The following is a 20,870-nucleotide window of genomic DNA, read 5'->3' on the forward strand; positions in this document are numbered from 1 at the left end:
CCGAAAGGCTTTGGAAAGCTCTGTGCCAAGGGACACCACCCTTACTAGAAATCTCCCCGGATCCGGGCATCTCTCTGGAGCTGTGCAAGACTTTGAAGATGCCCGAGATGAAATGCATGGTCTGTATGACCATCGCCCTCCGCCTCGGGGTCCTCCTGGCTGCTCTAACCTCAGTGACCTGCGAACGACTTCTGCTCCTTCTCCTGCTGCTTCACCCCTCGCCTTGGCTCAGGGGAGCATGCAGCAGCTTGCAGGGGAAAGCACGGCCTCGGTGGCGGCTCTGCAGGTCTAGGGAAGGCTGCTAGTTAGCAGAGGCTGGTCTGCTGTAGGACACGCAGCGAAGCCCCTTGATTAGACACCTTCCTGCAGCGCTCATCTTGCTCATAATAAAGATGGGAAATCAAGATTTCCTCTGCTCAGGGAAATGGGCGTTTTTGTCCCAGTAACGTTGCAGCAGTAGATTCACGGCAGGATAGGGCGGCATCCCAGCTGGCATTTTGGCAGCGGAGCTGAGGCAGTTCGCCAAGCACAGTGCCCATCCTCCTCTTGTCTGGGCACAGCTGCACCAAAGCCTCTGTACCAGCAAGGAGTCTGCTGGGACTCGGACTGGTGAAGAAGGAAGGCGGTGTTATTCTGGTGAGCACTGTTTGATTTTATCCGCTCCTTATGCTTCCTAGCAGGAGCCCGGTGATCCAAACTTGACAGGGACTTGCTGCCTCGAGGATGTCGCTGTCCTCCCCTGCCCTGCGGACCTTTGTGTGCACCTGCATGTGCCCACCTGACACACCAGCTTCTGGGCACCCTTTCTCCCAGAAGTGAGAGGATGCAGAGCAGCAAAGATGGAGGGAGGGCACGGGGATCTCGTGCTGTGCCTCACGTCCCCTGCCTCGGAGGGGAGAACAGACTGAGCGAGCCCCGTCCCGCATGGCTTGGTTGGCCCAAGGCCCTGTGCTGCTGGGGCCGTGGGGTGAGGTGAGAAGTGGGGTACTGAGTGACCTAACTGATGTAAAGATTAGCACTGACTTTCTGAGCTCTGCTTGAGAAAAGCCAGATCGCTTCTGGCTCCTGAATCTTCTCACCTTTAATGTTTTCTGCTTGTCTTATTTGCAGTTACCATAACTAAAGCTTTGCGAAGCATGTGCTGCCTACAGATGTTAGTCATATTTACTAATCTGTTAATTTCTGTTGTCATTTGTTCTTCTAAGGTTAGAGCATGCTATTTCCTGCACATCTCGTTGCAAATTGTGATGCTTAGCCCTGTGAAGAGTTGAGATGCAACGCCGGTCCCCGCACAGCAGGGCCAGAGCAGCAGCAGCAGGCACCGGAGAACGAAGGTCGTGCCCAGCGTGTGCCTCTGACTGCGGGAACGGCGAGTGGAGACTTCTCCATCTGTAACTGCTGCGCCCTTCGGTCAACAAGCACCACAACATGCTGGCACAGCAAGAAAGAGGTGAGATGCAGCTTTCTTGCTCCCCTGGCATTCAAAGGCACGTCTGTCTCTTTAGGTTCCTTTTTCTCTTGCCGTGCTTGGAACAGAGGCTTTAGCAAGAAAGAGGGACGCGTTGGGTGGGAGAGAGGCTGACAAGGGAGCTCCACGCCAGGGATTACCTCTCTGCCCTGGGGACAGTAGGTCGGGACACGGCAGCAGCCCCACAGCAGGGCAGCAGGTAGTCTGGGAGTGAACAAAAGAAAGAAATTAAGGACAAGACTGTGCTGACCTCCTTTCCCATGAGAATCAGGCAGGAATGTCTCAAGTTATTACACCGGAACGGTTACCAGGCCTGATGGAGATGATTGTGCTGTGGCTGGCAGAGGAGGGGACAGCGTGGCATCTTCCTCCCGCTGTGACCCGCAGACCTCTCGTGGCGCGGAGGGCAGGCACGCGCGCCTCGTCGCCACGGCGCTGGCCCTGGGCGCGCGCTTTGCTGTTTAGGGTAGGGATGGACGACGACCTAAAGATGGCTGTAGATGTGAGGAACTAGGGGAAAATGGCAACGTGAAGGGAAACAAACAGGCGTCCATTGTCTTTTTGTGCCTATTTTGGAAAAACGTTTGGACAAAAATTTGCCTGCAGAACGGTTTTGGAGTTGTCAGCATTTTCCGGCTAGTGCTCGCGAGATTACGTTCCCGTGCCTCAGTTTGTCAAAGTCCTTGTCTAAATAAGTTATCTGAAAAGGAAATGGCTATTTCCAGCCTGTCACGATCGGTGGTTATGGCTCGTGCATGCCGCGGCTAATGTCTTTTATGTTGGTGTTAGCTGTGTTTTAACGACTGCGTAGCCAAACCGCGTTACCCTCCCAGGCTTTTTCGCGGGCAACAGGGGCGGCGGGAGCACTGGGCCGCCCCGCGGCGGGCGCGGTCACGTGGCTGAGGGAGCGCGGCGCGGCGACCCCACGCGGGGCCGGGCGTAAGTGCGTGCGTACGTAGGGGGCGGGGCCGGCCTGCTCCTCTGCCGGGAGGGGGAGGGCGCACGGGAGGAAGGAGGAAGCCGCCATCTTGGAGCGTCGAGTCGCCATAACAAGGCACCAAGGGGGAGCGAGAGGATTTTATACCTGGGCGAGGGTGGAGCGCGGCTGGTGGCGGTGAGGACGGGCCAGGGCGCCGGGGCGGGCACGGGTCCGCGGGAGCGGAGCGGGGCGCCGCTGCCGCCCGGTCGAGCCTCGCGGCCTATGGAGGGCCGCGGGAGCGGCGGGGCCTGGCGGCGCCAAGGGGCTACGAGCGGGCCGGGGGCGGCCGGGCCGCGGCGGGAGCGGCTGGGCCGCGGGGCCGGCGCGCGGGGAGGGGCCGCGGCGGCGGTAGCTGACGGCCCGAGCGGCGGGGCGGCGGGCGGGGGCCGCTCCATTGTTCGCGGGCGGGAGGTGTTGGTGTGGCGCAGCTGCGTTTCGCGGGAGGCGCCGGCCCCGCCGCGGGGCCCGGAGGCCGCGCCGCGCTCAGCCGCGACGGGGGCGACGCCGCAGTGCGGCCCGGGATTGCCGGAAACAATGGGCACTGCGGGGGCTCCTGCGGCCGGTCGAGCTGCGTGGCCGCTTTGTGCCGGAGCCGGGGCCGGCCCGGCCTGGCTCTGCCGAGGCGCGGGGCATCGGCTGTCGCCTGAGGAAGGGAAAGGTCTAGCGGCGGCAGCCTTGACCCCCAACCCGCCTGCCTACGTGGTCTGCGCCTGGAGAGGAGAGTTGTGGCGCGGGGAGCCTTTTTTCCGTCGGACCGCCGGTTTGCGAAATGGAGGCGCGTCTCGTCTCGGAAGGGGGAAATTTGTTGGGTGCGATGAGGCTGTGCGTTCTCCTTTAATCTCTCTGTCCTTTTTAAGGGTCGTTACGAGCGAGAGAGGTTAAGGGACTGAGAGGTTCCATCTCCTACAGTATTGGAGAACTCGGCGTTCGTATCTGGCCTTCTAGGCAGCCCTGGTTACTTTTGTGACTCGTTCGGTGTTTGCGAAGTTAATGGGCAGGATCAATATCCTTTCAAAGATACCTTGAAACGGTGCTTCCAGGCAGGAAGATAACGAGCAGAAAAATTCTAGTTCTGCAAACTTTGAAGCTAGAATTGACATGCTTGGAAACAGCTGGGAAGAGTCTGAATTCCTTTTCCATCCTCTTGAAATGCTCTCAAATGTGCCTTTTATTCACTGGGGAAATGCGCATTTTTTGTGCACGCTAAAGTTAGGAAGCAGTATTCTGCTGGTTTTTCCTTTGCATTTTCCCGAGATACAGAGGTGTTGTGATGAGAAATTGTACAGGCAAGCCTACTTTCGGTTGCTTCCGAAAGGTTTCCGACTCGGAATGTCCTGGCTCCCTAATAGAATCATAAGGAGTTTTTGAGCTCTGGGCCATGCTTGCTTTCTGTACGTAAGGTGCAGGCTTTATATTATCTCTTCACAGTTTTACCAGCCTTTCTGTTAAATATGGTGTCAATATGAAGTCATGTATTCCAGGTGTTATCTTTTGAGCGCGACATGAGTTGTCACTAACAGCTGGAAGGTAGCGTCACGCGGAACACATAAGCAGGAAGCTAGATATCTAGCGTAAATGTATATTACTGCTTCAGTTTAGGCTCAGTCGCTTAGAGTTAACACAACGGGAAGCTACTTCAGCTTGACGATAGCGTTAGTTTCGCTGTTCTGAATGGTGTTACATCAATACCCAATGAAAGTTTGAGTAAGTGGGTTGAACTAACTTTTTGGGCTGGAGGAGGGTTAGCTGGTTTTTGTTTTTGTTTAATTAAGAAAAATATAAGATAATTTCTATTTCCCTTTCAAAGCGAAACGTGCGATCGGAGTAACTTAAGGGTTTTGTCAGTTCTAACTGGAACGTCCTCTCGATACTGTCCTGTCACAAACTTGCACGTAACTTTATCGCTTAGCATTTTAAGGCTGCTTTGCTGTGTCCCAGAAGCGGGGGAATTTCAAGAACTGGCAAAGCAATTGATACAGTTCATGTTTACTTCACGGGGTGGGGAGGCAGGTAGTATTTTTCAAGCAGTTAGCCACTGGAATGCTGCCGACAGTACAGCTGTTTAGAAAATTAGTGTTGGTGACTGAAGGTGGTGGGTGCAGCTTTGTAGAAAGAGGAAAAAACTTTGATGCGTGTCTTGATAATTACCACCGAGAGAACAGAAAAGCAAGTACTGTTGTGAGCTGCCCGGGAAGAAGTTATTCTTAAAACACAAAGGTAAACTGATGTGATTTGCGTTCAAAAAAATCCACGTACTAATTGTTATCGTATGCTTCTCTTTCAGATTGAAGCGAGTGAATTCGGATATAACTCAACTTTGTCAGAGGGCTTTTTTTAAAAAAAAGTTGATCCACAGTGCATCAGAGCAAGTTACTACTTTACTTTTGAGTGACTTTACAGGTGCTTGCCTGCATTGCAATAAAGGACTCATATATTGAGCAAGACTTATTTATCTCTTCGTTTTGGAGAGTCTAATAAACTGTTATTACAGTTTCTGTACTGAATTTCAAAGTTTTGAAGTCTAAAAAGACATCTTTGAAAATAAAAACATGAGCACGGCCAGAACAGAGAACCCTGTTATAATGGGTCTATCCAGTCAGAATGGGCAGTTGAGAGGCCCTGTAAAACCCAGCGGGGGCCCAGGAGGTGGAGGCACACAAACTCAGCAACAGATGAACCAGCTGAAAAATGCCAACACAATCAATAACGGCACTCAACAGCAAGCACAGAGCATGACCACCGCTATTAAGTAAGTGTTTGTATCGGCTGCTGCAAAAGCAATGCTTAGAAGTAACGTATGGGAAAGCGTTCTTGGGTTCCCGTGTTTAAAAAGTTTACTTCTGTTATTTTATGACATGGACGGCTAGAAGCGTCCTGTGATGTGCATTATGAAAAGCAAGCTGTATTTCCACGTGCGAGCTTCTCTCTGACAGTGATCTTTGCAGTGTGTTCATTGTGAAAACTGAATTTGACGCTTTGCTTTTCAGAATGTGTAGCCGCTTGTCAGAGGTAGCCCACTGAGCAGCAGCAGCAGCATCCTGTTTTCTTTGCTCATTGAGAGTGGTATGAGAGGGAAGTTGGGAAGTGGGAAGGAACTGAACTGAAATTTAAGATAGAGGAGGAAACGCCACCTAGACTCAGTCCAGTTGTGTATGCTTTTCAGTTGTTTGTTGCAGTTGTGTCTCATGGTGAGAAATTCTTTAAAGTCAGTTACCTGTTGTCGTTGATCTTAAACAGTAGCGCTTGCTCTCCTCGGTGTAACGCTCTGGCTTTAATTCATCAAAGCCTGAGCTCAGATAATATGGTACCACTGTGATACCCACCTACCATCAAACTGGTTTTGGAAGTGTGCTAATAAAATGTGAGTGTGCTGGTTAGAAATTCTGAAAGATGTAAAAGACTCGGATGGTACGGTAATGTGTTCCTTTTCTTTTTTTCCCCGTGGTTCCTCCTCCCCGTGAACAACATTCACTTTTATTTCGTTACTAAATTACTCGCGAAGGAAATGCCAGTTGTCGTCAGAGACTGCGTAATGGAATACTCAAGTTCTTAAAGTTTGCCTAACTTGTTCCCCCCCCGCCCTTGTTTGTTTGTTGTTTTTTGGTTTTTTTTTTTTTTTTTATGGGTTACTTTAATGAAACTGATGAGTTAAACTCATCAAAATTCACTCATGACTTCCTGGGATTGGGGAAGAGGACTTACTCTGCCATGTACAGTGGCTTCGAGAGAGGATGGGTGTCTAAAAGTCATTGAGAGCAAAAGACAACATTTGATCAACAAGTGGAGTGTGTGCTTACTTGATTTTTCTCCCCAGAAGTGTTTTTTATCTTCTCGCATTACTCGTGGATTAAAAAGGGATGTTCCCAGGGCAGGAGAATTTTTTTTTTTTTTTTCTCTTAAGTGATGAAATATTCTCCTGTGGATTTATTATAGCCAGTTTCTGTCATATGACTAAGTTAGTGCTCAGTTTTAAATCTGTGTTCTACTGGATTGATTCAGTGCCCTAAAAATGGGACTTGATTCATGACTGGATAAAGTTTTCACAAATTCTCTGTGCGCTTGGCAGACTGCTGATTTTCTCTGTTTACAGTTTCCTGCCTGTGGCATTCTGCTTAGCTCAGAGAAGACTTGAGCTCATACGTGTAGGCGCTTTTAGATTTCAGGAGGTGAAAATATTACACGTTCGTCACTGTATCTAAGAAAATAAAAATGTAAAATGAAATTATTAAACCTGATTTTTAAAAAAAAATTTTTTAAACTTTTTTTTGCTATAGACCTGGTGATGACTGGAAGAAGACTTTAAAACTCCCTCCAAAGGATTTGAGAATCAAAACTTCGGTAAGGATGTTTGAATGGTAGGAATAAATATTAACTAGAAGATGCGAGAGAAGCTGGAGCGGCAAAATATTTGCAGTAAGCGAAGACTGAAAAGCAGTTCAGCTCTGGCTGTTTTAAATGAAGAATTAATTTCTTCCACGACTGCTCGGGAGAGATGCTTCTCTTGGAAAGCTCAAAAACGGAGTTTACAGTGGATTTCTTACTTGAGTCATGCTACAGCATGGGAACGATTGTCCCTTGCGAGGCAGACGCGAGATGTCAGTGTATGTTCACAGAACTGTATCTGGTTAGGAGAAAGCTAATGTTTCCTTCTCCACTGTAGTAATGAATGTGCTTTGTGGTCTTCTTGCATTGGCAATCTCTCATTGAGTCAGACCAATCTATAGCTGCGGGTTGTATGACCTGATCTTATGGATGTGCTTTTTTTTTGATTACTCAGGACGTGACCTCCACAAAAGGAAACGAGTTTGAAGATTACTGTTTGAAACGGGAGTTGCTGATGGGAATTTTTGAAATGGGCTGGGAAAAACCATCTCCTATTCAGGTTGTGTACAAACAGACTACTTAAAAGCAGTATTTAATTTTTATAAATTTATTAACATTCTTATTCATGATTAAATGTCCAATAGTGACATCATGATTTGGGAAAACTGGGGTTGTGAACGGTAGAACTCGGTGGCCCTTTGGGGAAGGCGAGACTTTCTAACACCCGACTAAATCGCTAACTCACGCAACGGGTGACTTAGAGAGGGGACTGACTTACGCTTTAGAGAAGTTAACTTGGGTTTTCCTTTTCACTCTGGAGGTATTGGTGTGTTAATCCGCTGTTCAGTAACATCCTTCACATAAGTAGTCGCAATGAGAGCAGAGCTGTTCTGTAAGTTTTCCCGAAAACTGAGTTACCATAGGCTGCGTACCTTTAGTTGTTACAAACATAACTATGGCTTTATCGCACAGTCTTGGCTTTTTTTATTGTAAGCGTCTGGAAGGAGCATAAAGGAGATTATGGGAGAGAGATTAATAGGTTAGCGAGTTTACTTTTCTGTCCCTCCATCTTGCTTTTACTTTTAAGGCTTGTTCTACTGGGAACTGTTGATGTGTAAGCTTGTCGGGTGGCGGGGAGGTTGAAGTCTCTTTCGATTGCTCTTTGGAGGATTATCATTGACACAGCTCTGCTACTTGATCTCCTTAGGGCATGAGAAAGCTGTGGCTTTTAGGTAATTTGTCTGCTTTAAAACAGTTTCTAACCTGCTGCCTTTCCAAAAGGCTGAGAGTTCTTTAGATGTTGCTGTAAAAGACAGTAAAGTGAAAAATACTCGGGGCCTGTGTTTGAACGGCTGAAGTTTCTAAAGGAAAGTCTCCTGGTTTTATGAGAAGTATATCACAGGAGCGTGCAGGTTTGAATTACACGGGCTGAGGTGGTTCTGATGTTAAGATATAGGTGGGTATCTTTTCTCCATAGGAGGAGTTTGATAGTGACTGTCATTGTCTCTTCACTTTTTTTCCTATTTTTTCACTTTTTTTTCTTAATGTGTCAGTATGGGTTTACTGTGGTTCCTGTGGTACCTGATCCCTGGTTTCCTTATGACCGGGCAAGATAAGGACTTTTAAGTGGGATGTGGGGAGCGGAGCTTTTGGTTTGTCGGGGAGCTCTTTACTGCTAGGTCTAACGGCTTCCTGTCGAGAGTGTGCGATGTTTGCAGTTGCAGGATATTCCGTTCATGAAACGATGGGATTTCGCGCGATACTGTTAGCGACGAGAGTTAAATTTGGCAGGCCGCTTCAGCGAGCGTGGCTTACGATTGCTCATGCGCTGCCTGTCGTTGCATTTCAGGAGGAGAGCATCCCCATTGCTTTATCTGGTAGGGATATCTTGGCTAGAGCGAAAAATGGAACAGGCAAGAGCGGAGCCTACCTCATTCCTTTACTTGAACGGCTAGACTTAAAGAAGGACAATATACAAGGTCAGTTGAAATGGATCTCACTTAGCTGCAGCCAGGTAATGGTATCAGTCGCTACGTTGCAGACTCGAATCTAAAACTGGTCGATGAAATTGAGCAGCATAGGTCATCTGCTTGTACTTTCAAAGAAAGTTAATGGGGAGTGGTGGAGGGGAGGTGGAATTTTCAAGTCCCACAGTTGCTTTCAAAAGCTTGAAACGGAAGACGTCCTCTGGACGTTACCATCTTGCCCCGGAAAGTGGATTTGCTATAATAAGCTAGCACGCTGGCTGGGGGACTCGCGTGGAGGGAACGTCGAGGGATGGAGAACCCTGGCACAGAATTTGCCTTGTTGAAAGCAGTTTCTGGGTCTTGTTCGGGATTTCCAGGGTGGAACTCCAGAACATCGAAGTACAGCTTTCATAAAGTCTCTGTCTCCTCTAAGGATTAGTATTTAAGATACAGCGTGTTACTAGGAGCTCACACTGATGCTTTTAACTTGCAGCAATGGTGATCGTTCCCACCCGTGAACTAGCCCTGCAGGTCAGTCAAATCTGTATCCAAGTCAGCAAACACATGGGAGGTGCCAAAGTGATGGCAACGACGGGAGGAACCAATTTGCGGGATGACATAATGAGGCTTGACGACACAGGTCAGAGTGCTTCTGCTATGCTACGGTAGCTGTTTGTTCGTGGCTTTTACAGCGTGGCAGTGGAATTTCTGCTTGTTGTTATTGTTGGTCTGTTACAGACAAGACTACGATAGGTCATGTTTGCTGTTTGCTGTCATTCTCTCAAACTGTTCGTATGAAACATGGTCATGAATGTCAGAAACATTGTTTTAGTCGCCTTAACCATTTTTTTGCTCTTCTAACCTTACAGTGCATGTGGTGATAGCTACCCCTGGGAGAATTCTCGATCTCATCAAGAAAGGAGTAGCAAAAGTTGAGCATGTCCAGATGATAGTATTGGATGAGGCAAGTTGCTCATGTTAAATGTTTTGGGATTTTAACACCAAGTTAAAGCAATGATGTGTCTTGGCGGGTCTCCTCGTTATGCACAGCAAAAATCAAACTTTGCTTAGAGACGCTACAAGGTTGTAGCTCATCCATTTCTCAGTATTTTTGAAGAAGGTATTTTGGCAGAGGAATTCTTCTGCAGGTGGATCTTTTAAGAAAATGACCTAGGAAGATTTGCCTTTCCTGTCGTCTTTGCTGTTCCTGAAGAACAGATTAACTGTCTATTCTGAAATGAAGGAATGCATTTCATTTGGTTTCAGTTTCCAGTGAGCGCGCTGTGCTTACCACATAATTGTGTATAAAGCTGATTTGTGAACGTGCAGTAGCGTATAGGCGTCCGAGTGAGAGGTTGAGAAAACAGTTGTGTGAAAGCTCTGGGATGACTCTGATAGGAACCCCGATAACCGTTTTCAGTTTAGATTCCATTTATTTGTCCTGAATTTGATTCTGCTTGAATCTTAAGTGCTGAAAACCAGGAGAGGGTGAACTTCCTTTTACTGAAGAATCCCGACTCCAGCAGCTAAACGACACATCGTTTGGGGCGCGGTCTGTGCCCCAAAGGGGACGGTCCCATCGTAACGGCCGGGAGAATGCTCCTGGTGTTTCGTTCTGGTTGGGGTTGTTTTTTTTTCCCCCCAATGTGGTGCTACCAGAAGACTGAAATCTTGCCCTGTTAATTTAACTTACTCTTCATTACTTCTGTTGTTACAGGCAGATAAGTTGCTGTCTCAAGATTTTGTTCAAATAATGGAAGACATTATTCTCACGCTACCTAAAAACAGACAGATTTTGCTCTACTCGGCCACTTTCCCTTTGAGCGTACAGAAGTTCATGGTGAGCGCAGATGTGTTTGTATACGTCTGATGGTGGTGATGTTGCACGTGAAGTACGTGAATGAGCGGCGCATAGCTGTTAGCGCTCGGTGTTTTAAATGCATCCGAACTTCGCTGGTTCAGTCTAAATCAGCCTAAATCTAGGACAGAAACTTGAAAATAATTTTTGACCCACGAGAGTGTTGATGGGAAAGCTAGGAACACACAGTTCTTGCCTATAAGGTACTGTTTTCCACTTTGTACATTAGCGACGTGCCATCTGCGCTGATTTGCTTCCGGAGGGTGCTCCTGTTTGGCCTGCTCGGTTGCCTTGGATTTATAAGTAATCCTTTGTGAAATTTTACTGTTTTGTGTATAGCCCGAAGAGCGAGTGGCTAGGTAGCGCATCCTTGCCGTGGAGGAAGTTAAATGTGCCCACGGGTGGGAAGTACTTTGATTGTTTTGCATGTAGATATGTCCGCTTTATCCTTACCTTTATTTTTCAGAATTCCCATTTGCAGAAACCCTACGAGATTAATCTGATGGAGGAGCTGACCTTGAAGGGAGTTACTCAGTACTATGCCTATGTAACTGAGCGTCAGAAAGTACACTGCCTCAATACGCTGTTTTCCAGGGTAAGCAGCAGGGCTGGGTCAAGAACATACAGAAGCTTTTTACCTTTCGGAGCCAAGAATAAGACTGGGAGTGGCAAAGAGCTTAACAACGCTTTTTCCTTGTCGAAGCGTGCTATTTAGCCGAAGCTAAAAACGCGTGCTTCTTGTCCCACACCTTTGTGTTATAGAACTTTGTTAATTTTTTTCCCCGTCTTGTACAAGGATATATACTGTGCAAATTACCAGCAGCCATACCTACTTTGCTTTCTTTCTGGAAGAGATTTAGACTTCGGTCTTGAATCATTTGTTAGTAAAATGCTGTGTTTACTGAGCACGCTACTTATATGTTCAGCTCCAGATTAACCAGTCGATCATTTTCTGCAACTCCTCTCAACGGGTTGAATTGCTAGCCAAAAAGATCTCCCAGCTGGGCTATTCCTGCTTCTATATCCATGCTAAAATGAGGCAGGTAAGTATGATGTCTACAGCGGTTTATTCCACAGCACCCCAAGCTTTACTGCATAGCTGAATTAAGTCTCATGCTTCCTTTAAATTTGCATGGTCTTTGAAAACTGAAACATGTATTGCTTTGCTATCGATTTGTTTTCAGACATCCCCCTAGCCCCTTTCTAGACTATTTGGTGTAGCTGGTCATTTGTTATCTAAGAGTACTTCAGGTCAGGTTAATTAGTTCAGCGTAAGCACAGACCGTGGCCAGAAGGCACAGTTCTTACCGCTGCTGCCTTATCGCTTTTGCCGACATGGGGCGCCACGGTAGACCACGCAGCGTAACTGACAGAGATGAAAACGAGCCTGATTTAAAACAAACGGGGAAAACCACGATTCCGGCCGACTGAGCGCCCTCCGTGGCTTTGCAAGCCGTAAATGACTTTGAAATATTTTTTCATTTTGTATGTAAGCTAGAATAAAATCAAATGAAGGCTTTAGAGGAAACTTACCTTTCTGTTCATGGAACTGAGAGGTAATGCCAGTGTTACTGGGCCATATGCAGACCAGTAATTAATTAAGCAGAAATAGAAGTGGTGTTGGTATTGAGAACTGAGATATGCAAATAGGTTCCTTGAAGTCTGATTGTTGTATGCTTTTGATCGGTCAGTAAATGATCTTTGTGGCAAAATGCAGCTGTGTTTGTGTGGAAACCATCAACTCGTTCATTCCTGCTGTTAATTTCACTTCTTAACAGTGATATTACTTAATCTCTGCGTGGCCCAAAGCGACTCGTTTGTGAGAGGAGAGTCTTCACAATTGACTCGTCCCACCCCTAATTCTGAATGGGTAGTGAAAAATACTCCGTACTGGAAAACGGAGTTACCGCCAGCTTTAGTTTTTAAGGGAATGAGTAGAACGTGCGTTGAATTTGGCAGGGGGCTGGGGGAAGATGATAGTCAAAATATCAGTTTAACTTCCTTGATGTGTGTTTCGTGTAACTGTGGCTTAAGATACTCTTATTCTGAGATGGCTTTGCTGCAACTGTAGGAGGCTTTAAAACACATTCAGTTAAGCGTCTTTGTCGAAAAGTGGTGCCAAGGGCCCCTCTGGTATGTTCTTTAGAACATATGGCTGAGAAGTGCTAAAAAATATGTACTGGCAGCTTTGTTTGATTCAGCTGTCCTCTAATGAGGAGGGGGTGGGATTCAGGTGATTGAAGTTCAGTGTTTGTAACTTGAATACACCTGAAAGTCACAGCTGTTTGTTTGGGTTTTTTTCCTTTGTTTTTGTATATATTTCCAGGAGCACCGCAATCGTGTGTTCCACGATTTCCGAAATGGCTTGTGCCGCAATCTTGTTTGCACTGGTAAGAATTCCTAAACCTTTTGCTGTTTCTAAAGGTTGTGACAGAAAGCGCATTAGCCCAGGTATAATAAATTACTTGATTTGTAATAAAACAAAACAACACGTCTCGGTAAGATGTCTTTATCAAGCCTGTGTGTAGCGGGGTGCAGCACTCCTTTAGGCATGTAGATTTTTGTCTTTTGTGACAAACTGTGGAGGTGCAACTTGCTAACAAATCGTTTTACTGTGATAGCATTTTCTGCGCTAGTTACGTTTTCTGTACGTTTTCACGTGTGACTGCTCTCTAAGTTGTTGGGCCGTAAGCTTTACGAAATATCGGTAGAACTGTGGCTAGGATCGCCTGAGTAAGATTTGCCCATTTTTAAATGTTTGTAGCTCATCTTTTCTAAATATTTTTGTAGTTGTGATTGGCCTGTGTATTATCTGAGTTCTCCATTGTATGGGCTGTTTGAGCAGTACCGTGGCAGTGTCTGCTGTTCACTGCATGTGTCTGGGTCATCTTAACAAAAATCCCTAGAAGCAGAATAAAAGTAGTTGAACCTAGCGGGATGTAGTTCAGATCTCAAGGCTGTTATGACATTGGCAGTGCAGACCCATGTGTGAGGAGACGCTTGTGTAAGAAGACCTGCTCACAAATAGTCTAACGTGAAAAAAAATTAGCTTCGTGCTAGTGACTTCTTTTGGCATAGATGTGCAGATACGGTGTTTCGGTCGTTCTTCTTGTATTATTCGTGTTTGTAATGGATAAAAAGCAAGAAGGAGCCGTAACAGAATTGTATGTAAACTGTCTTTGATACAAGGGAAACTTATATCTGGAAACTAGTGCAAGCCAATGTTAATTGTTGTTAATCTTTCTACCCTAAATACTGTCAGCATTTGATGTTGTTGAAATTAACTTTCTTCCCGACTTGGATTGTCTTTCAGATCTGTTTACCCGAGGTATTGATATCCAAGCTGTGAATGTGGTGATAAACTTTGATTTCCCAAAGCTGGCAGAGACGTATCTCCATCGTATTGGCAGATCAGGTGAGAGGAGAAACATCGTTTGGGTACAACTTTGCCGATGACTGTGATGTTTCTTAGGCTTGAATTGGCTTTGTTTTTTATTACCGCATCTGAGAATCATTTTAGGTAGCTTTGATATTTCTGACAAATTTATTTTTGGGTGTCATCTCAGATGGTTATCCTCACAAATATCTGAACAAAGGGCTGTGCTCTTGAGACTGGCCTGAACAGCCTAATGAAAAAAAAAAAGCATATTTTTCTTTAACCTCAGGAGACTTACTGATGCTCCTGTTTGCATTTTGGGAAAATTCTATACTGAAAACCTAGCTTCCGTGGTGTCTTAAGCATAGCTTTCTTCTGCGTGTGCTCCAAGGTATGTTTCTGATGTCCGGACACGAGCAAAATAGACCCTTAAGAAAGGCAGTAAACAAAGGAACGCGGTGTACTTGAACTTTATAGTTCAGGCTTGTTCAAGAGCTCCGTTACTGAAGAACGGCTGGACGTGCACAATGCAGTAGCGGAAAACTTTTCATCGGTTATTAACGAGAAGGTGTCGTCAGAGCATTTTAAACCTCCTGCGTTTTCTTACTGCTATAGCGGTATGAAACTCCTTAGCGAAAACTGATGTGAAAGTTGTAGAGGCCTGTGGCAGGGTCTGGATTTGCTTTTATCATCAGAGTGATGTTAGTAACTCCACGGTCTGCAGACTTTCTCAGCCTTCTGTTATTCAGTTCGTTTTTGTTTTGTTTTTGTTTTTGTGTTTTTTTTTCTTTCGGTCAAGGTCGCTTTGGTCATCTTGGCCTGGCCATCAACTTGATCACCTATGATGATCGATTCAACCTGAAAAGTATTGAGGAGCAGTTGGGAACTGAAATTAAACCCATACCAAGCAACATTGACAAGAGCCTGTATGTGGCAGAATACCACAGTGAACCTGTAGAAGATGAGAAACAGTAAACATGTGCGTACGTAAATGCTTTCTTGAATAGAGAAGTTGCGTTGGATGAGAGAAGAGCTGATGTGTGAACGTTGCCGTAGGGGAAGAGGGGGAAACCGATGTGCTGAAGAGGCTCGGAACGTGAAAACAAGGGTTTGAAATAAGCTTGTCGGTGCAAGGAATTCTGTGGATGTGCTGAAGCTGTGAGGGGAGGATGAGTAATTTGCAGTTGTTTTAATTGAAATGCTGACCGTGTGCTAAGGAGACCAGTAATGGGGGAAAAGGGGGAGCGGGGAATGGTGTTCGGAGAGGCCAGGATGGCTACTAGTAGCCTAAGGAATTCTTTCTGTGTTGCTTAGCTAAAATGAGAAATTGGTGAGGGGCAGAAAGGAAGGGTGGTCCTCAGAAAGGTGAGGAGAGAAAATGGATGGCTTTGAGAACAGAGCACCACCAGAAGAGCCTCAGCACCTCACCAGTTAGTAGGAACAGGTTCGAGCTAAAGGTGCCGCGTCTTTTGCGTCCTTTGGTTCGTAGAACTCTTGCAAGTAAAGAAAGTAGGTAGCAAAGCAGTAATTCATCTTTGCTGCCGCTTGAGGTCGTCTACATGGCTTTAAAAGAAAATGAGGTTTCACTGTCCCAGACTCCTAAGCGTGCCTTTTCTGATCGTTGTCTGAGGAAAAACTCCCGAGTCGAGTCCTTTTGTAAGAAGACGACTCGCCCTGGATTGCAGTCCAGCAAAATAGCTACAGGATGATGTTTGATCTGGTTTTAGTTAAGGTGCTGTGTTGCGCAAGATCAGGCACCGTACAGCTTGGGTTGGAAGTTGTTCTTCCTTGAACTCTTCTCAGAGATCATGAATTAGAAAGAGACTCCCAATGAAGCTGCTGAAATTCTTCTTGGGTGACAAAAGAACAAGTGGCCATAGAAGCAAACTGCTAGATGGCATTAAAATGAACCTGTGTCTCTAGCCAGTCCTGCCGAGCTGACTTGCAGCCTCTGCTTTGCTGGATGAGCTTTCTCCGTATAAAGAGAAGGAGCAACCAGTTCTCAGGCTAGGTCACAGCATTTCCCTAAAGGACAAGAACCCGGTAGATAGTCGTAGTCCGTAGGTGTAGTAGGGCGTTAGCGGCACCTCTTTCTGCAAAGCCGTGCTCGAGGTTGAGCTGTTCCGAACGCCCTTTGCTTTTCCAGAGCTGTTACGCGTTACTTACGTTCTGGTTTTGCATAGAATTGCTAACTGTGGATGTTGTAGTTGTTTTTTTGGGTTGTTTTTTTTTTCAGACTTTGATAACACATGCCAGAAGGTGAAGCCCTTGGATCCGGATCTGCGACACATCGTTTCTTTGGGGATACCCTTCTCTTTGTGGGTTTTTCTTCGTCTTGTCTTTTCGGAACTATGAAGACTAATGAGCTCGGCCTTTTTTTCTTTTTAAATTTGGCAGCAAGGAAGAAAGAAGATAAAAGGAGGAATGTCTTTTTGTTTTTCCACTTGTTTGCACTGTGTGCTGATTGAACATTAGTTGCACTAACTGCTGGTTTTAAATTTTTTTGTTCTTTGGGTGGGAGGGGCAGCAAGGGAAGAAGAGAAACCCTGAAAAGAGAAGAATCTTGATGAACACGAGCTTGTCTGCTATTTCAAATTCTTCAGCCGTCAACTGAGTGCATTTCAACTTCTCCCTGGTTACTCATCTGTTTTTAAGCTAAAGAGCTTGTTACTTATTCGTGCAAAGTGCCTTATGCTATGAGACCATTCAGAATATCACCTTTCCGACACAGCCCAAGGAATCAACAGCCGTTTTTTGGTTTCAGGTCAAAGTTCCCCTCTCTTCCCCCTCTCCTCCTCCCCAAGTACTCAAGCCCAGGGCTGGGAGGTGAAATGTATTGGTAATACTACTTTTGTCTTCAACTTTTTTTGTTTTTTAATTGGAGGAGTTGATATGCATCTGCAGTTCACCCACACTGTAAATACCTGTATTTAAAACAAAACCAACTTAAAATCTGGGCCGATTAGGTGCAGCATCATAGCTCCAGAAGGAAAGAGTAGCCTGTCGTCCTTTGCAGGAGCCATAAGAAAAGCCCTATGCTCTAGCAGAACACTAAAGACTGGTTTCCATAAGAGTCTCCATTAGTAGTTACAGCACTTGATACGTAGACTTGTTTCAGAGCCATGGCCCTCTTTCCTCTGGTGCAGTGTGTCCCATAGAAAATCAGATGTGTATATTGTACAAACTTTGTAAATATTTTTTTTTTTTCTGTTTGGGTTCATATATAACTTTTTCTTTTGTGATGAAGGTTGCTGGGGTTAAAGGGATTAGACTGATTAGGGGAGCAGCTAAAGATGAGAGGGGCTCAGTTTTCTGCAACACTAAACGATGAGAGAAGTGCTCTGACCTCCGTGAAGAGCAGGCCTCTACAAGCGTCCCTTGTCAGGGTGGGTTTGCTCTGGTGCTAGCAACACTGTCCTGTACGGCTCGTACGGAAGAGATCGCTCGCGGGGCTGCGAGGCCTCAAAATCTGTAGCTCGGCCCGCTGGGAGACGCGCTTGGATTTCCCCCCTTAGAAACTTCAGGAACCTGACGAGCTCTGAAAGGGGGCCGTGACCCGTGTTCCACCACGGCGTGAGGGAAACCCAGCGGCCGTCGGTGTTGCTGAGCGGTACGTTCATAAGATGTGGATTCGGGTTTAAGAGAAACCACGGAAAACCGATTTACGTGCATAGACTTGACAGTTCTGGAGCTTTCTGGGGTGGATTTACTTCCCGCAGCATTGTGCAGTTTCTGCCCAGAGCGGCCTCTATACAGACTCGTGAGCAGGTCAGGGCAAACCCCTGTTAATGTCAGAAGCTGCAGAAAGCTGCTTGCCATCTCCTCTGTTTTGGCATGAATTGCTGTCTGTCATTGTGCATTGTATATTGCTGAAAAGTGCTTTCTGGTCAAGTAGTGTTGCTTTAAATTGTGCCCCTCCCAACATGCTTGATGTTTGGCCTGATCTCCAGGCAAAAGGAGTGAGACAAATCAAAAACCGTACTCTTCTTAAATTCCCTTTTAGCCTGTTCACCGACGCTGTCAGGAGGCACCTGGACGAACGCAATCCTTTTTGCTCGGTCGTTTATAGCGAATACAGATGCTGCGCTCACACCACGCTTGCTTGCCTTTGAGGCGGGAATTAATTGTCTTAATTTCTCCCCAGTTTGACCCTTTCACTTTTTTTAAATTGGGGTAAAATCGTTTGGAACTACAAGGCAGACTTACCCATCCGTTTCCTTGAGGATCATAAATAGAAGCCAGGTGCCTCCTGACAACAACTTTACAAGATGGAAAGGTTTTTGTGTTTGGGATTTTTTTTTTTTTTTTTTCCTTTTGTCAGCAGCGACTCCGTAATCGTAGCAAATGCTGCACTAGAGTACAAACTCGAGAGCTTGGTCACAGACACTCTGTGAGCCACACAGCTTACATCTGACTGGCAGGTACTAAATGTAAACAATTTTGGGGTGCTTTTTGGGGGTGGGGGGTGGGAGTTTGTGGGTGGTAACTTTGACCAAAAGTAAAATCTTGCTCTTGTACTGCAGCCAGCTTATGATTTTCCAGAGAGACAGAAGAGGGATCGTTTTAGTGCAACAAAGACAGGAAAAAATGTAAATAAAAGTTTTTGTATCTTACCGGGGCACACACACGTAACAAGAACAGGATAACGATATCGAGTCGGACGTGTGTGCTCTGCTTGGATTGGTGGTAGGTTAGCCTGGTGCCATGCGTCGATGGTCCCTCTTGAAGCACAGAACTTTTGAAAGTATTACTTTAAACTCGGCCTCTAATTGAGGATTGGCACTTACCTAAACTATCGGGGGCACCATTTTTAGGTGGCTTCTTGTAAAGAAGGAAGCAGCCTATCTGTGGTGCTAGTAGGCTATCTCTAACAGATGCGATCTTGCAAACGGAAAGATGCTCCAAATGACTAGGATAATCCTAGGATTTTTGTTTTGGGCTTTTTTTTTAAAAAAAATATTTTTTTTTTGTTGTTGTTGTTTTTTTCCCTACCCAGGAGTAAGCAGTGTGTCTAAATCTTGGCTTCCTGAGATTCCTTGCAAACTCCTGTTTTTGCTGGTCACGTACCAGCCTTTACTTTTATTTGGAGCCTTCGGTGATGAGCCCTAGGTCAGATACTTCCTCTGGCAAAGATGACGTGAATGCGAAGCTGACGTATTCTGCACTTTTCCCCTCGTGAGTCTGGAAGCGTCGCTCTGTGAATCTGATGAAATGGAGCCCCACAGCTGGGTGAGGTGACTCTGAAGAGGGTGGTGCGAATCCTCAGCCGTCTTACTCGAGAGAAACCGTAGTCTGGCCTCTGGGTGCGCGCCCTCCGGAGCACGCTACGGTTGCCGGAGGGCTTTTCCCAAAGGGAGGGGGGTGGGTTGGTCTGAAGTACGTGTTTCAATTTCCAGAATGAGATGGGAGCATCTTTCCTTTGCCCTCGGTGACTTTTTTTGTGGGTGAGAACAGGGAAGCTCAACATGAATTAATGTTGTGTATGTGTTGGTATCAAATCATCTCATTCTGATCTTTTGTTCTTTATTTTTACTTGGGATGGGGGAGGGTGTCTGCTCCAAGGATTTAAAAATGCTTCACGTGGTTGGTTGTTTCAAATGACTGATAGGACGCAAACCTGAGCAGACGGCTGTCCTGCCTCGGTTTCCGTTCTAGGGATTACGGAGATGCCACATCTCCCGAGCTGCCGTTGCAGTGGTTCTCGTCCTGGTGCCGGGCTTTGTAATGCCGCTGGGGCCAAGCAGCTCTCGCTTTCTGAGGAGGGAGTGAATTTTGTTCCCAGAAACTCCAGCGGTATGGCTGCCGCGGTAGGGTTGGGCAGCAGTAGTCTGCGCAGGGAGTTTTCAGATGGCTGTGAACTTCTGGTCCATCTTCTGTGAATCACAGTTTCTCTCTGAAATAAACCAGGTCTCTGGACCAAAGAGCATGCATCCGATCTTCAAAATGAGGCTTTGGCAGATTATCCTGTAGGTTTTGCTCAAATCACCGTTGCGTTGCTGAAATACCCCTACGTGGAAGCATTGTTAAATTCTGCAGTAGACGGGTTAGGAAAGGGTAAGGAGGGGTGGGTGGGGGGAGGGATGGGTTTATTAAGATACAGCTTTGCTGTATTTTAACCAATAATTATGGGGAAGGGGTGTCAGGAGAAGAAAATAGTCACTGTTCCCTTTATTGAAAGAAACTGGAACTTTTATTTCAAGAAAATACATTATTTGCAATTCAGGTGGAATATCATAATCCACCGGTCCCTAGTCAAGAGGTTGGTATTCTTACTGTTAACCAGCAAAAAATGTGGACTAGTCCTTGAAAACATTCAGGGGAGGGAGGGGAAAATTGGCTTTCTGTTAAATCGGTAATTGGCAAACTCTCCAGCAGAGCTCAGATTTTGTTGAGAATGTATTTCTCTGGCTGTACGTGCGGCGCAGCGCTGACTCGTGAAGAGCTTCACGAGTTCTGAGTGCAAAACAGATGAATGGTAAAATCCTGATTTTGTTTGATTAAACTCAATAAAAGCTCCCTGGAACTCCAGGTTGGTCTTGGTTTTTCTTTCAGCTGTGCTGAGCGAAAAGCGTGCTGTCCTCTTTATAGAGGACCGGGGCACACGTCGGACGCTCGCAGCGGGCTTCGGAGAGAAGCCTCGAGAAGAGGAGTCGGTGTCGATAAAGGGAAAGGCGCTCTGCCCTCGACGGCGACGCACGGCTGCGAGAGGCGTTCTCTTTCCGTACAGACTCTCCAGCCGAGGCGGCGTGTGCTCTTCCAGGGCTCGGTGCCGTGCAGTCTCATCTCAACCGGACGAGCAGACTACCTCGCATCCGATGGCCGTGCCGAAGCAGCCCCGACTTCGACAGCGAGAGTAAGGGGCTGAGGAAGCGCTGCATGCAGCAGTCTGCAGGGGCTGT

At 46.5% G+C, this 20,870-nt stretch overlaps 1 protein-coding gene across 4 annotated transcripts; it reads left to right on the forward strand.

Annotated features, from left to right (window-relative positions):
• The first annotated feature begins 2,464 nt into the window (after nucleotides 1-2,464).
• Nucleotides 2,465-20,499, forward strand: DDX6 (DEAD-box helicase 6). 4 transcript variants are annotated; one of them, XR_011049757.1, is made up of 15 exons: nucleotides 2,465-2,582; nucleotides 4,732-5,196; nucleotides 6,722-6,785; nucleotides 7,225-7,329; nucleotides 8,620-8,749; nucleotides 9,231-9,377; nucleotides 9,607-9,705; nucleotides 10,459-10,577; nucleotides 11,062-11,190; nucleotides 11,522-11,638; nucleotides 12,922-12,985; nucleotides 13,909-14,010; nucleotides 14,771-14,950; nucleotides 16,208-18,392; nucleotides 18,968-20,499. XR_011049757.1 is itself a non-coding variant. In XM_068418413.1 (14 exons), the coding sequence occupies exons 2-13, from the start codon at nucleotides 4,997-4,999 to the stop codon at nucleotides 14,944-14,946; spliced, it is 1,452 nt and encodes a 483-aa protein (XP_068274514.1). In that variant the 5' UTR covers nucleotides 2,465-2,582; nucleotides 4,732-4,996; the 3' UTR covers nucleotides 14,947-14,954; nucleotides 16,208-20,499. The 4 variants fall into 4 exon arrangements, 3 of the variants coding, with proteins under 3 accessions (XP_068274514.1, XP_068274513.1, XP_068274515.1); XM_068418413.1 differs by having other exon boundaries at nucleotides 14,771-14,954; nucleotides 16,208-20,499; XM_068418412.1 differs by having other exon boundaries at nucleotides 16,208-20,499.
• Nucleotides 20,500-20,870: the final 371 nt, after the last annotated feature.

This window comes from Nyctibius grandis, chromosome 25, assembly GCF_013368605.1.
Source record: "Nyctibius grandis isolate bNycGra1 chromosome 25, bNycGra1.pri, whole genome shotgun sequence".
Taxonomy (NCBI): Eukaryota; Metazoa; Chordata; class Aves; order Nyctibiiformes; family Nyctibiidae; genus Nyctibius; species Nyctibius grandis.